The sequence below is a fragment of the Lithobates pipiens genome, unplaced genomic scaffold (assembly GCF_037356315.1).
Source record: "Lithobates pipiens isolate NorthernLeopardFrog02 unplaced genomic scaffold, aLitPip1_a1.2 Scaffold_16, whole genome shotgun sequence".
NCBI lineage: Eukaryota > Metazoa > Chordata > Amphibia > Anura > Ranidae > Lithobates > Lithobates pipiens.
The window spans coordinates 477,069,801-477,082,945 of NW_027507748.1; the positions used below are offsets into that span (position 1 = coordinate 477,069,801).

General features: G+C 42.8%; 1 protein-coding gene across 14 annotated transcripts in view; it reads left to right on the plus strand.

Moving 5' to 3' along the window:
- Positions 1-13,145, plus strand: part of DOCK9 (dedicator of cytokinesis 9) — a 446,969-nt gene that overhangs the window by 154,861 nt on the left and 278,963 nt on the right. For all 14 annotated transcript variants that reach the window (XM_077482985.1, XM_077482977.1, XM_077482982.1 and 11 more), the window contains exon 3: positions 4,157-4,246. In XM_077482985.1, coding sequence (XP_077339111.1) covers positions 4,157-4,246 — 90 coding nt within the window. The remainder of the gene's footprint in view (positions 1-4,156; positions 4,247-13,145) is intronic.

Genomic DNA, 13,145 nt, shown 5'->3' on the forward strand with positions numbered 1-13,145 from the left:
TGTATTTGTATTGTATTGTCGGATGACAACTACTGACTAAATGAAAATCGTACGATCTGGTATCATACGAGGAAAATTTTCGCACTTATCTGATCTAATGATATCGAATGAACAGTTGTGATAGTCTTGTGAAAACTCTGTACGAACGATCCAATTACGAGCATATGATCGCACCTAAAGCGGTATTTTTTGTCAGATTTTTTGTATTGTGTGTACAGGCCATTAAAGCAGTCTTTACTGATGTCCTGATTTCAACAAGTTTAGATTAAGGGTACTGCATTTTTTCATTTAATAATTGCTATTTGCAAAGGTACATTAAACGATATGTAAACCCAACACTTCATATTCCTGATATGTGCCTGCTGTACTGTGCTTGTTTGAAAAAGTATACTGTTCTTTGTATTGCTTCCTAAGTGTGAAATCTCTGGTGTTCCTGCCAGACCCTCTGTTTTCCTTTTAAAAACTGACCACTAAACAGGAGAGCACATGGTGGCCAGCTCTCTAGCAGTGCCAGAGAGAGCCTGCTCTCCTCTAATGATCAGACTTGTGCTGATATGTGCCCCCCCCACCCCACTTCACAGCAATTCCTTGGGAGGACCAGTGTTGTGCTGCTTCTCCTTCCCCAGCTCTCAAAGATCCTTATGCAGATGAGAGCAGAGGGTATGTGATCACTTATATAAAAGGGGGGGGGGGATCATTTATAGTGTTTTTTTTTTTTTTTTTTTTTTTGCTTAGCCTTTCTATTTTAAGTTTAATGGGTTGTTTTACAAGATGAGAGTTTACATATACCTTTAAAGAGGAGCTCCAGATCCCCCCCCCCAAATTTTTTTTTTAAATAAAACAAATACTGTAGCTGCTGAATGAATATACTATAATAAAGGACACTTACCTGTCCAGTGATCCAGCGATGTATTCACCTGAGCCGATTCTTCAGTCTGCTTTGGGCACCGAAGCGTGGTTAAGTTTTGCGGTTTCACAGCTTGATTCCCACTGCGCACATGCAAAGCGTGCTGTGCTTTTATGAATGGTTCCACAGTCTTCTGGGACCTGTGATGTGTGTCCCAGAAGGCTGTCGGGGAAAGGATGTGGGGGGGGGGGGGGGGGGGAGGCAACTTCTGGCTCTGCTATGGTCATCTCTGGGTTCATTGAGGGATAGTATCTTGTACTGTGTTTGATGCTCACCTACCATAGTAGGACTATTTGTAAATTTCAGGCTGCATTCACACCTGAGCGTTTCAAAGTCACACATTTTTACAGTGGTTTTACTGCGCTTTTGCTGCGATTTTAAGGCCACCAATGTAAAAAGGAGTTAAAAAGCCTGTAATTTGCCCCAAAGAAGCTCATGTTCTTTTTTTGAGCTTATGATGTTTTTTTAGGTGTTTTGGTTCAGGTGCCAAAATGCTCAGATGTGAACAGGTGCCATTGAAATGAATGGGATTTTGCTTGTTGGGCATTTTTGCAAGCGTTTAATGAACTGAAAACTCTCAGGTGTGAATGCAGCCTCAACATTTGCATTTTAGTCCTGTGCACAACATAAGTAAATGTTAGAAAGCAAATCTAGATTCATCCCAGATGGTTGGGCGTAGACAGCACGCAGATACTTAAATGAAACCCATGCAGCTTATGCCTGGCTGGCCATCACAGCGCAGAAATCATTTCATTTTTTGCAAAATTAGTCTGAAGTTTTTTTTTATTTTATTACTGCCATTAATGAAACGCTCTTCTATGCTCTTTGAAATTTAAATCACACAAACCATAATTCATATTTTACCATGATCATGATTGTTTTTTAAATTGGGTTTCAATACTGTTCTAAGTCCTAGCTTTATTTTACCCCGTAACTTTTTTTTTTCTGATCTGTTCAATCCATTTCCTCAGTGAAGGCTTCCTGCTATTTATTTTTACCCCAAGTATTTGTTTAACATTATAGAGATAACAATCTCTGGTCTTAGAAGCAGGAAGCCAGACCCTTGTGAGTACAAAGGTACTGGAAGCCTCTGCATCCGTCTCTTCTTGAAAATCGTACATGTAAAGAAGCACACATGTCAACTAGGAAGCAGCGGGGCATGCATTTTTAGGGCATCACCATTGGTTTGAATCAGACATTAAATGTCTTTATACACATCCACTACTACTACTTATGAGTTAGATCGTAAACTCCTTGATGGCAGGGACTGATTTGAATGTACAATATACTGTATATGTAAAGCGCTGTGTGAATTGATGGCGCTATAGCAGTGTTTCTCAACTCCAGTCCTCGACGCGCCTCAACAGGTCATGTTTTCAGGCTTTCCATTATTTTGCACATGTGATTGGATCAGTTTCACTGCTTAATTTCCACAGCTGGTTTCATCTGGGGGAAATGCTATAGAAGTACCTGTACAAAATAAATACAATACAAGATTTAAAAAAAATCCTAAAGCCCAACTCTGGGCCACATTGCTAAGGATTTGTCTAAGGAAAAGGAGAAACTGTTTTACTTGCCTAATCCTCTGCTCCTCTGGCAGGCAGCACTACCTCACCATCTGGCAGTGATCTGTCCCCCTGTGTCCTCACGTTTAGCGTGGGTCTGCGGACCCTGCTCTGGTCTTGATGTCAGGACCCTAGACCAGTGGAGCATGTGCAGACAATGCAGGGAGGAGTGGAAAATCAAGTAAATAATTTTTTTTTTTTTTTTAGATTTTCCATAGGCATGAACAAAATAATCAATCCTTGCATGAAGGTACAGCCCCATGGAACATTTGTTTATTTGCCCACAGTTGGTCTTTAATCCAGCGTAACCTAGCTTTATTTGGTTAAATCACAGACAGACTGTTCCTCATTGCTGGAATAGGCCTATACAAGCCCCCTCTACAAATACTGATGCCTAAACCCAAGCTCCAGGCATATAAAAAAAAGAATCCTTTGCATTGGGTCTGTACCCACACTGCAAGTGGTAATAGCATGTTTTGTCTAGGGGGAAAAAGAAACTGGTTTACACATCTGGTCCTCCACTCCCCGAGAGATGGCTCTCACCTTCATCCAGCGGTGGGCTATGGCGACGATGTCAGGACTTCTAGAACATGCCAGCTTAGCTGTGGGGAGGAACAGAGGATTAGATAAGTATGTCAGCATTTATTATTTATTATTGTTACCCTTAGACCAAGGGTCTCCAAACTTTCGAAACAATAGAACATTTTACTGTCCTTCAGACTTTAGGGAAATGTTTTGGCATTCAGTGGGAATAAACAATGCCCTATCTTTTGTCAGTGGGAGGAAAAGTACCCCATTGTTACGGTCAGTTAGAATACTGCCCCTTCATTGGTTATCATGTATGTTGGTGAGAATAGTGCCCCATCATAGTGTCAAAGGAAAGAATTCTGCCCCATCATTGGTGTCCGTGGGAGAAATGGTGCCCCATCGTTTGTGTCAGTGGGAAGAAAAGTGCCCCATGTTGGTGCCAGTGGATGGAATAGTGCTCTAAGGGCCAGATAAAGGCAAGCAAACATCTGGACCTTGGGCTGCAGTTTGGTGACAGCTGCCCTGGACCAAAATAAGCAATTAAACCTTGCAGTGCAGGGACAGTATTATCTGTCTGGAGTTGGGCTTATTTGTTGTAATAAAGATGATCATATTTGGATAGAGCTCTCTGCAATGAAAACCAGAGGTCTTTGTCCTTGTTGCAGTAATTGCACTAATGAACCTTCTTTGCGTTTTTTCTGCCTAACCCAGATGACGGCTACTACATGACTACAATATGGCAAGTGATGTTCAAACCAGCCACATCATGTGTAAATGTGGAGCTATTTACTGCCACGCTGAACATGGTGATCTATTTGTGATTGCATGTCAAGGATAATAAAAGCTTTTTCCCAAAATAGCAAGCATGCTCTCTTCTACTGACAATGCAAGTTAATGGCCCTTACATATACTGTTATTACTGGAAGTTTATGCCTAAACCGCATAGATCCATAACATACTGGAATCACGGCAGTCCATCTTAGTGCCATGTGACACCTGTGTGCGTCATCATTAGGATTTCTTTCACATATTGTAAATCAAACAGTTATCGAGTTTATGATAAGTTGTTGCTAAATTTACAAATAATACATTCTCCTATACCTGCATTGACATTTATTCTTTTTAACATGATTTAATTCCATTTTTCCTTTTGTAGATATCAACCTTAAAGCGTCAGGGTCGATATACATGTTCAACTGTTCCAGACAATGCAGAGAAGGAAGCGCAGAGTCTTTTTGTCACAGAGGTAAATATTTCATGTGTGTATTATAAGATTATCCTGTTGATTTCATGGTTGCATTGTGCATGTTCAACATCAATTTTTTTCTGGCGGGTTAATATGGACATGTAGCTACACGTTCTTTCTCATATATGAAATCAATAGACAAACTTTGTAATACTTGATTGTATGTACCTTTTGTGCTTTGAAATGAGCCTTTCTTTGGGCTAAAATGCTTGCGATGTCTACAACACAGGTCGGTTGTCTGTGGTTTTGATGGTGTGCAAAAAGTGTTTTAGAGCTGCACAATTAATCGTTAAAGAATTGAGATCACGATTACAAAATATTCATGTATACAATTCATAGAAAAATTCATGTAGAAAGCCAATGTACATATCCGAATCTTTTAAAAAAAAAAAAACATTACCGTATATACTCGAGTATAGGCCGACCCGAGTATAAGCCGAGGCCCCCAATTTACCCCCAAAAAACTGGGAAACCTATTGACTCGTGTATAAGCCGAGGGTGAGATATGCCTGTCCATCCCTGTGTGTGTGTCCATCCATCCATCCATCCCTGTGTGTGTGTGTGTCCATCCATCCATCCATCCCTGTGTGTGTGTCCATCCATCCATCCATCCATCCCTGTGTGTGTGTGTGTGTCCATCCATCCATCCATCCATCCCTGTGTGTGTGTGTCCGTCCATCCATCCATCCCTGTGTGTGTGTGTGTGTCCATCCATCCATCCATCCATCCCTGTGTGTGTGTGTGTGTCCATCCATCCATCCATCCATCCCTGTGTGTGTGTGTGTGTCCATCCATCCATCCATCCCTGTGTGTGTGTGTGTGTGTCCATCCATCCATCCATCCATCCCTGTGTGTGTGTCCATCCGTGTGTGTGTGTGTGTGTGTGTGTGTGTGTGAGGCCTTGTGTGTCCAGCCTACCTGTGTCCCCAGCCTCCGTCCGGTCCCGAGCCTCCGTCCGGTCCCGTCCGGTCCGGTCCCGTCCCGTCCCGAGACTCCGTCCGGTCCCGTCCCGTCCCGTCCCGAGACTCCGTCCGGTCCCGTCCCGAGCCGAGCCGAGCCGAGCCTCCGTCCGGTCCCGTCCCAGGATCACCGCTCTTCTATTCTAATTCAAAAGCCGCGCCTCCGGCTCCGCCTTCGCCTGTGATAGGCGGAACACAATTTCCCAGCAGTCTGTGTTCCGCCTATCACGGCCATCCTTTCATCCTCGTCCGTAGTACGAGGATGAGCGGATGTCCGTGATAGGCGGAACACAGGCTGCTGGGAAATTCAGTGTTCCGCCTATCACAGGCGAAGGCGGAGCCGGAGGCGCGGCTTTTGAATTAGAATAGAATGGCCGCTGTCTGTCTGCTCGACACGCTGATCGAGCAGGCAGACAGCGATGACTCGAGTATAAGCCGAGGGGGGCACTTTCAGCCTCAAAAAAGAGGCTGAAAATCTCGGCTTATACTCGAGTATATACGTATGATTTAGAGAGAATGATACTGTCTGTTTGATAATCCGAAAAACCTCCAGGTGACTGGAGGTGGCAGAAAAGGCAGTTCATCGAACGTGTTTCAACATGTAATTATAAATACAATCTTTGTCAGGGATATTATACCAGTCTCTATAACAAATAGACAAAAGCCATTACGCACATATAACATAAAATAAAATCACATGGCAAGTCCTTAATACAACTTCAAAATGTAGTTCTATAATAACTCGCTGTTTAAATAATTTCAAAAGGCATGTGCATTTCCCATGGCATCCAAAGGGGGAGAGAGATCCTTCACTTTCGCAGACAAAGCAACATCAGCCCCTAATGTATCACATACAGGATGGCTGGATTGGAGAATCCAAAAAATGGCACTTAAACAAGCACGTAATTGGCAGGGATACTGTTGGAGAAACCAAAATTTCAGCCCTCTTTCAAAGTCAGGATACATATATACCCCCCACTAGTGGTAGCCACTTACCACAAGTGCATGTTTGGGAGCATCCAATTTCCAAAGTAAGGCAGAAGTTCCCCCGCTGTATTCCCCTGCACTATTCTCCTGCAGCAATCCTGTTGCAGAGAGGGAATGACTTCATTTACCTTCCTTGGCGTCCTTTTTAAAGATGTTCCAGGTGTCAGAAGGACGCTCCACGTCATCATACACAATGACGCGATACATCCCGTCGCATCATCACCTACACAACCTGCATAGTATGGCGATACTTCTGGCCGTAACACCTCCATTCCATTCCAGACATAAAAGAATAACCCCTATATTTGCTAGCATCAGGAAATCCAAAAACACACTCCATTCAAGCCCATCCTACTGGGAATTCACAGTCGGGAAGAATGGGAAGATAAGACAACTTGGCACATGTTGTCAAAGAATCTCCAAAGAGCCGACCCCATGCCTGTTAAAGGCCAGGGTGTAGAAAAAAAGAAGATAAGGATAGAAGAGGATAATTTACATTTTTGATACCTCCTGGTATGTTGGGATTAAAAATTGGTCTGTTTTTCGAGAGCTAAAGCCCTCGAGAAATGTTCTAAAGCTCTCTACCTCATTGAGTCCAGAGGGGGGGGGGGGGGGGGGGTGGCCGTTGGTCGTGTCCCTGAGATGTCTTATACAGCGCATTTTGTGTTGGCGAAGATTTTTGTTCCAGTCGCTTCCCCTCATGGGTATATGTAGCCTGTCTAATACTGTAAAGTTGACCTGTGGAAGTCTATAGTTGTGTCTTCTAGCAACATGTCTGCCCAATGGCACATACAAATTGCATGTACGCATACTATGCATGTGTTTTTCAACACGCTTCCCTAATTCCTGTTTGGTCTTCCCTACGTAGAAGGCCCCACACTGGCACTGCATAAGGTAAACCACGCCCCGAGTTTTACAGGAAGCATAGTACTTCAAGGCAAATAATTCCCCTTTAGGCAGTGCCAGCGTGGCCCTCCTACCTATCACGGTACACTGTGAACATGACCCATATGGATACGTTCCCCCAAGTTTTACAGGGGTCTTTCCTCCTATCTCCTTTTGTATTCACTTTGAGTTAGTATATTGCCAAGAGAACTTGCCTTTTTATAGATAATTTGAGGCCTAGAGGTCACTAAATTATTAAAAACAGGGAATTTCATAAGGATTGGCCATTACTTGGTGATGATCTTTCTAATTTGATGATTTTCATTTGAGCACCTCATGATAATCCTCGTGATGTTGTCCTCTTTCTTTTTCATTTTGGGCTTAAAGACTCTTCTATTCAATCCCTTGACATGATTAAAGGCCTTTTTTAATGTTGACTTTGTGTAGCCTCTAGTTCATAATCTGATAGAACGTTCATCTGATTCCCTTTGAAAGTCCTCATCTGAGGTGCAATTTCTTCTGATGCATAAAAATTTACTAAATGGGATGGATTTTTTCAAAAATTCAGGATGGAAGCTATCTGCATGCAGCAGGGTATTTATTGCCTTGTGTTTCTTTCCTATATAGTTTACTGCTTAATCTTCCATCTGCATTTTTTTGGATGTTGATATCCAAAAAATGTACTTGTTTATAGTTCTGTCATGGTAAAGAAGAGATTGAGGCTGTTTTGATTCCTCAACCCCAAACAATCCCTTAGCATGCTTTCAGAACCATCCCAAAAAATTAGAACATTGCCTATGTATCATTGCCACATTAAAATGTTACATGTTCTCCTGACAAAAAAAATCTTTCTCCCACTCCCCCAGATACAGATTAGCATATGAGGGTACGCAGCACATCCCCATAGCCACTCCCTGTACCTGGAGGTAGTGGGGACACTTCAAAAGAAAAACATATTATGCCTTATTATAAAGTCCAGCATACGCAAAACAAACAAATTGAACTTCCAATCTGTGGTGTCCCGCTGCTTCCATCTATGGTTGCGATACCTAAATCATGAGGAATGTTGTTATACAGCGATTCCACATCAATGGTGACTAAAATGGCTGACTGTGGAATCACCAGCTCCTCTATCGTTTGTAGGAGATCGTATCTTTAACCTTCCTGGCGGTATGATTCAGTCTGGAATTTGGTGCTGAAAGCGGTACAATTATTTTGCATGGAAATCTGGCGTTTTATTTTGTAGTCCTGTAATTCTTAGGAATAACGCTCTTAAATCTCTTCAAACCAGAGTCTAGCAGACATCCTGGGTATGATAAAGTTTATAATATAATAAAGAATAATAAAAATTATTCAATGTAATCAAATCCTAAAATACTGAAAAAGGGACACTTTTTTTTTTTTCTGCCTGGAATTTGGAGATTGTCCATAGCAACCAAAAACTGTATTTATAATATAAAAGTGCATGCAGGGCACTGCACAGACCACTAGGGACAAAGGGGTGTGTCATTTTTTAGTACAGCACTGTAATCTGTAAGATTACAGTGCTGTGTGTGTTTTGTGTCTTTTTACTTTTTTGAATTTGCCGCCGTTCTCCTCTCCCGTGCGCCGTAACGTCGCAGGGAATGGAGCTCGACGGCATTCGGCACTGTGAATCGAGCGGAGGACAGCTCGATCACACAGCGCGGGGGACATCGCTGGATCCAGGGGACAAGGTAAGTAAGTCTTACTGTGTCCTCCCTTGCATCCAGTGAAGCGATCCCGAGTCTGGCTCGGGGTTACCGCTCCTGCTAGTAAATTCCCAACCCGAGCCAGACTGTGGATTACCGCTAGGGAGGTTAATATGACGGCAAATCCATTACATGGGGTCTGAGATGGTGGTCAATCATTTGACTTAAGCCTTCTGAAATGCAGCCATTTCCTGAGATGATAGGCCTTCCAGGGGGATTATGCATGTTTTTATGTACTTTGGGAAGTACTTTTTTAGGTTCCTTGAAACCTTCACTGCCTTTTTCATGCATTTCCTGTACATTTACAGATCCATTCAGAAACTCAACAGATCGATTCTAAATCTAAAAGAATTTAAATCCGTTCCTGAAGATCTGCTCCCTTCTTTGGAGTCGATCAGGCCAGTAGTTTTTATCCTACAAGGAGGAAAACTTCTGGCGCCTATCGGCATCAGGTGTGCATATCTGCATGTCCATATATTTCCTGCTCACCAAAGGTTTCTGCTGTTTGAAGTAGAACAGCAGCTTTTCAATTTATAGCCTTGCCCTTCGGGCTAGCTACAACACCCCAAGTGTTAACAAAAGTGCCAGCCCCACCTCAAGGGCACAGGGCTTAAACAGTCTTGGCATACCTAGACAATCTATTGCTAATAGACCATTCGGTGTTTGGAGTAAGGTGTACACAACCAGTTACCTGGAAAAGGCTGGGTTGCGTTCTCAACCTAGTGAACTTCCCTTAAAACCGCTAAAAAGGCTGGAGTAGTTGGGTCTGATCATAGATACAGCCCAGAAAAAGGGTGTTTTTGCTCAGGCAAAAAAAGGAAAACAAAACTTCATAAGAGAGTTGGTGCGGATGGTCAGGTCAAAAAGAAATCCCTCAATTTGCCTTTGCATGAGGTTGTTAGGAAAGATGGTGGCTTCATTCGAAGCAGTTCCCTATGCCCATTTCCATTCGAGACTATTGCAAAACAGCATTCTATCTGCTAACAAGATGATCCAAGCTTTGGACTTGCCAATATGGCTGTCCCCAAGGGTGTCCCAAAGCCTCAGTTGGTGGTTACTAACCAGAATCTGCTCAAAGGAAAATCCTTCAGACCTGTTATCTGGAAAGTGGTATCGACAAATACCAGCCTTTCAGGCTGGGGAGCAGTACGAAGAGCGACAACTGTCTAAAGACAGTGGTCAGGAACCGGATGAGCCTTGCCCATCAACATCCTAGAGATTTGGGCAGTGCGTCTGGCTCTGAAGACCTGGACTTCCAGGTTAAGGGATTGTCCTGTCAGGATCCAATCCGTCAATACCACGGCTGTGGAGAATTGGCAGGTGAACTACTTAAGTCGCAGTTATTCCCATGGGAATGGTTTCTTCACCCCAACATGTTCTCCAGCTGTTTGTCAAAGATGGGGGACTCCAGATCTTCTAGCATCCAGTTCAACTTAACTTTGTGCCCAAAACAAAGGATCCATTTGCATGCAGAACAGATGCATTGGTGATACCGTGGAATCAGCTTTCACTGATCTATGCACTTCCCCCTATTCAATTGTTGTCTCAACTTCTTTGCAGGATCAAGCTGGAAAGAAAAACGGTAATTCTGGCAGCACCAACATGGCCCAGAAGGTCATGGTATGCAGAAATCTTAAAGATGCCAGTGGAGGATCCATGGTCTCTTCTACGAAGGCCAGACCTGCTATCACAGGGTCCTATATTCCATCCTACTTTACCAACGCTAAATTTAATGGCCTGGCTATTGAAACCCACATTCTGAGGAAACGTGGTCTTTCCGGGTCAGGTTAGCCTTTGGTTAATACAAGGAAACCAACTTCCAGAACTAGACATTATAGAGTCTGGAAGGCTTATGTTTCTCGGTGTGAATCCAAGGGTTCACACCCTTGGAGATATATCAGAGGGCAGAATTCTTGCCTTTCTACATTTTGGCGTAGAGATGACGTTAGCCTTGGGTACTATTAAGGGCCGAGTCTCAGCCTTATCGATTAAACGCATCCTTAGTCCGGGGTTCTATACAAGGGGTGATGCAGATTATTCCACCAGTCCATAAAAAAAGTTTACTTCACCTTTAAGCCCTTGGGACTTGAATTTTAGTTTTGTCAGTGTTAAAAAAACAGCATTTTGAACCGATACAGCATATTTCCTTAGTCATTCTGATAAGGAAGCTGGTATTTTTGGTTGCTATATCCTCAGCAAGGTGGTTTTTGGAATTGGGTCTCTTTCTTGTAAAGTGCCATATTAGGGTTAAGATCCCCTTTTTCAAGTTAAGGTGCACTCTACCATGGCAGCTAGTGCTTAGGGCAGTGTGTCACCAGGCTTCCATGGCTCAGATCTGCAAGGCCACAGCTTGGTCTTGAGTGCATACGTTCACAAAAAATGTTATCGGGTGGATGCAAGATGGAATGAGGATATCGCCTTTGGGCGCAGTATGGTGCAGGCAGCCGTATAAGCCCTCATGTCTAAGGGTACCCTGCGGGTTGTCTCTCCCTCCCCTCAAGTAGCATTGCTATGGGACGCCCTGTTAAGTAATTACTTAAGGCTCTGTGTCCCATGATGTACAATAAAGAATATAGGTTTTTTATTACAGCTTACCTGTAAAATCCTTTTCTTGGAGTACATCGTGGACACAGAGGTCCCTCGCCTCTCTTGGGATTTAAGTATATTGCTTTGCTACAAAAACTGATGTGCTCTTGGAAGGAGGAGGGGTTATATAGGGAGTGAACTTCCTTGATTGGGTATACCAGTGTCAACACCTGAAGGTGGCCCATAACCCTTTAAGTAATTACTTAAGGCTCTGTGTCCCTCCAAGCAAAGGATTTTACAGGTAATCTGTAATAAAAATCCTATTTTTTCACTTTACCTGTTAATAGTCATATTGTTATGGCTGATTGAAATCTTCCTCAGAACAGAACTGCAGTTTTACCTCTTCAGTCTTTCACTGTTGTACAGGCTTTTGTCCTTATTTCCTGGCTTGCTGACATCGAGCATCATTTAGGTCCTTTCCTCCCCATCCATACTTTCCCTGGCCCACTACTTCCATTCTATAATTTCATCTTTTTTGACTCTTGAAAGCTCTGCATTACATGTGAGCATTACCTAGCGAAGCCTGTTGGAGGAATGCTCAGGCTTCCGGACTCCTAATTACCCTTTAATGCATTTGGATATTTGCGTGATTTCTCCAAAAATCCCACCCACTGCTTGCATCAGGAATGGGGGCTTTTGAAAGGAGTACTGAAAAAATAATTGGTGCTTTGTGTTTTTTTTTTTGTTTTTTTTTAGAAAACTATATATAGCACCCAGCTCACCCCTCCCACCAGCCATAATCTCATCTCCTTGCATTGCATAGAGAAGCATATAGATCCAGTGATGATGTTGCTGGGTGTAAAATAAAGTGTGTAAAGATAACAGGTTTTATGTCTAAATTTTATTAGGATTAAAGTTCAGCTTTTGAAGATAAAATTTTAGTGCTGCTCATAAAGTATTTGGTCTTAGCAGGCACATGTGACAGGCAACGTTATGTCCACTTGTGTGCAGAATTAGAAAGTTATCATTTCACACATCCGGTTCAAGAACTGTGGCGCCACTTTTGTTTTGTTTTGCCTTGGAATGGATTATTTCAGTACACACCTAGCACTATACACACGTTTAACCATAATAAGTTGCTAAAATCCCCTTCACGAACATTTGCCAATTCCAGAAAAAACGTAGTTTGATATAATATTATGTATCCGTGTGCAGAACATAAAAGGATACTGTTAAGGATGAAAATAGAGCAGCGCTCAAGCAGAAAGCCTTCTGGTGTTGTGCCAGTTGTTTTCTAAATCCAAAAATTAACATCACACCTCCTTGTTTCCTTTCTATCTTTTTTTAGGCCTGATGCATGCTGGACATTTTCTCAGCTGCTCCTAGGGTCATCTAGGGTTTTTTTTTCTGTCTCTAGACACCCCTGTATGATGTCTATGCTCACATAGGCTTTTAGAGGAAATAAAACACACTGCCTGTGCGTCCAGCAACAGCAGAGTGTTGGGGGGGGGGGGGGGGGGGGAAGCTTGACGTTTCTAAACATGTGTGAACGCTAGGTGCATTTAGCACTTTAGCGTTAGAATTATTATTCTGGCCAATGAAATGTATTCCTGCCAAAGCACTTGATGCCTATAAACCTGCCTTAAACAAGTTACACACTTTTACAAGTGTCAGGTATTTTTTCTGCCAAAATGATGCCGCCAGCAAGAAAAGCTTCGAGGAAAATGCAAAATGTCCAGTGTGCACGAGTCCTTAGAATGAGACAAGGTACCATAGGTGTGTGCAGCCTATTGCAAATGTGTGTGTACAGGT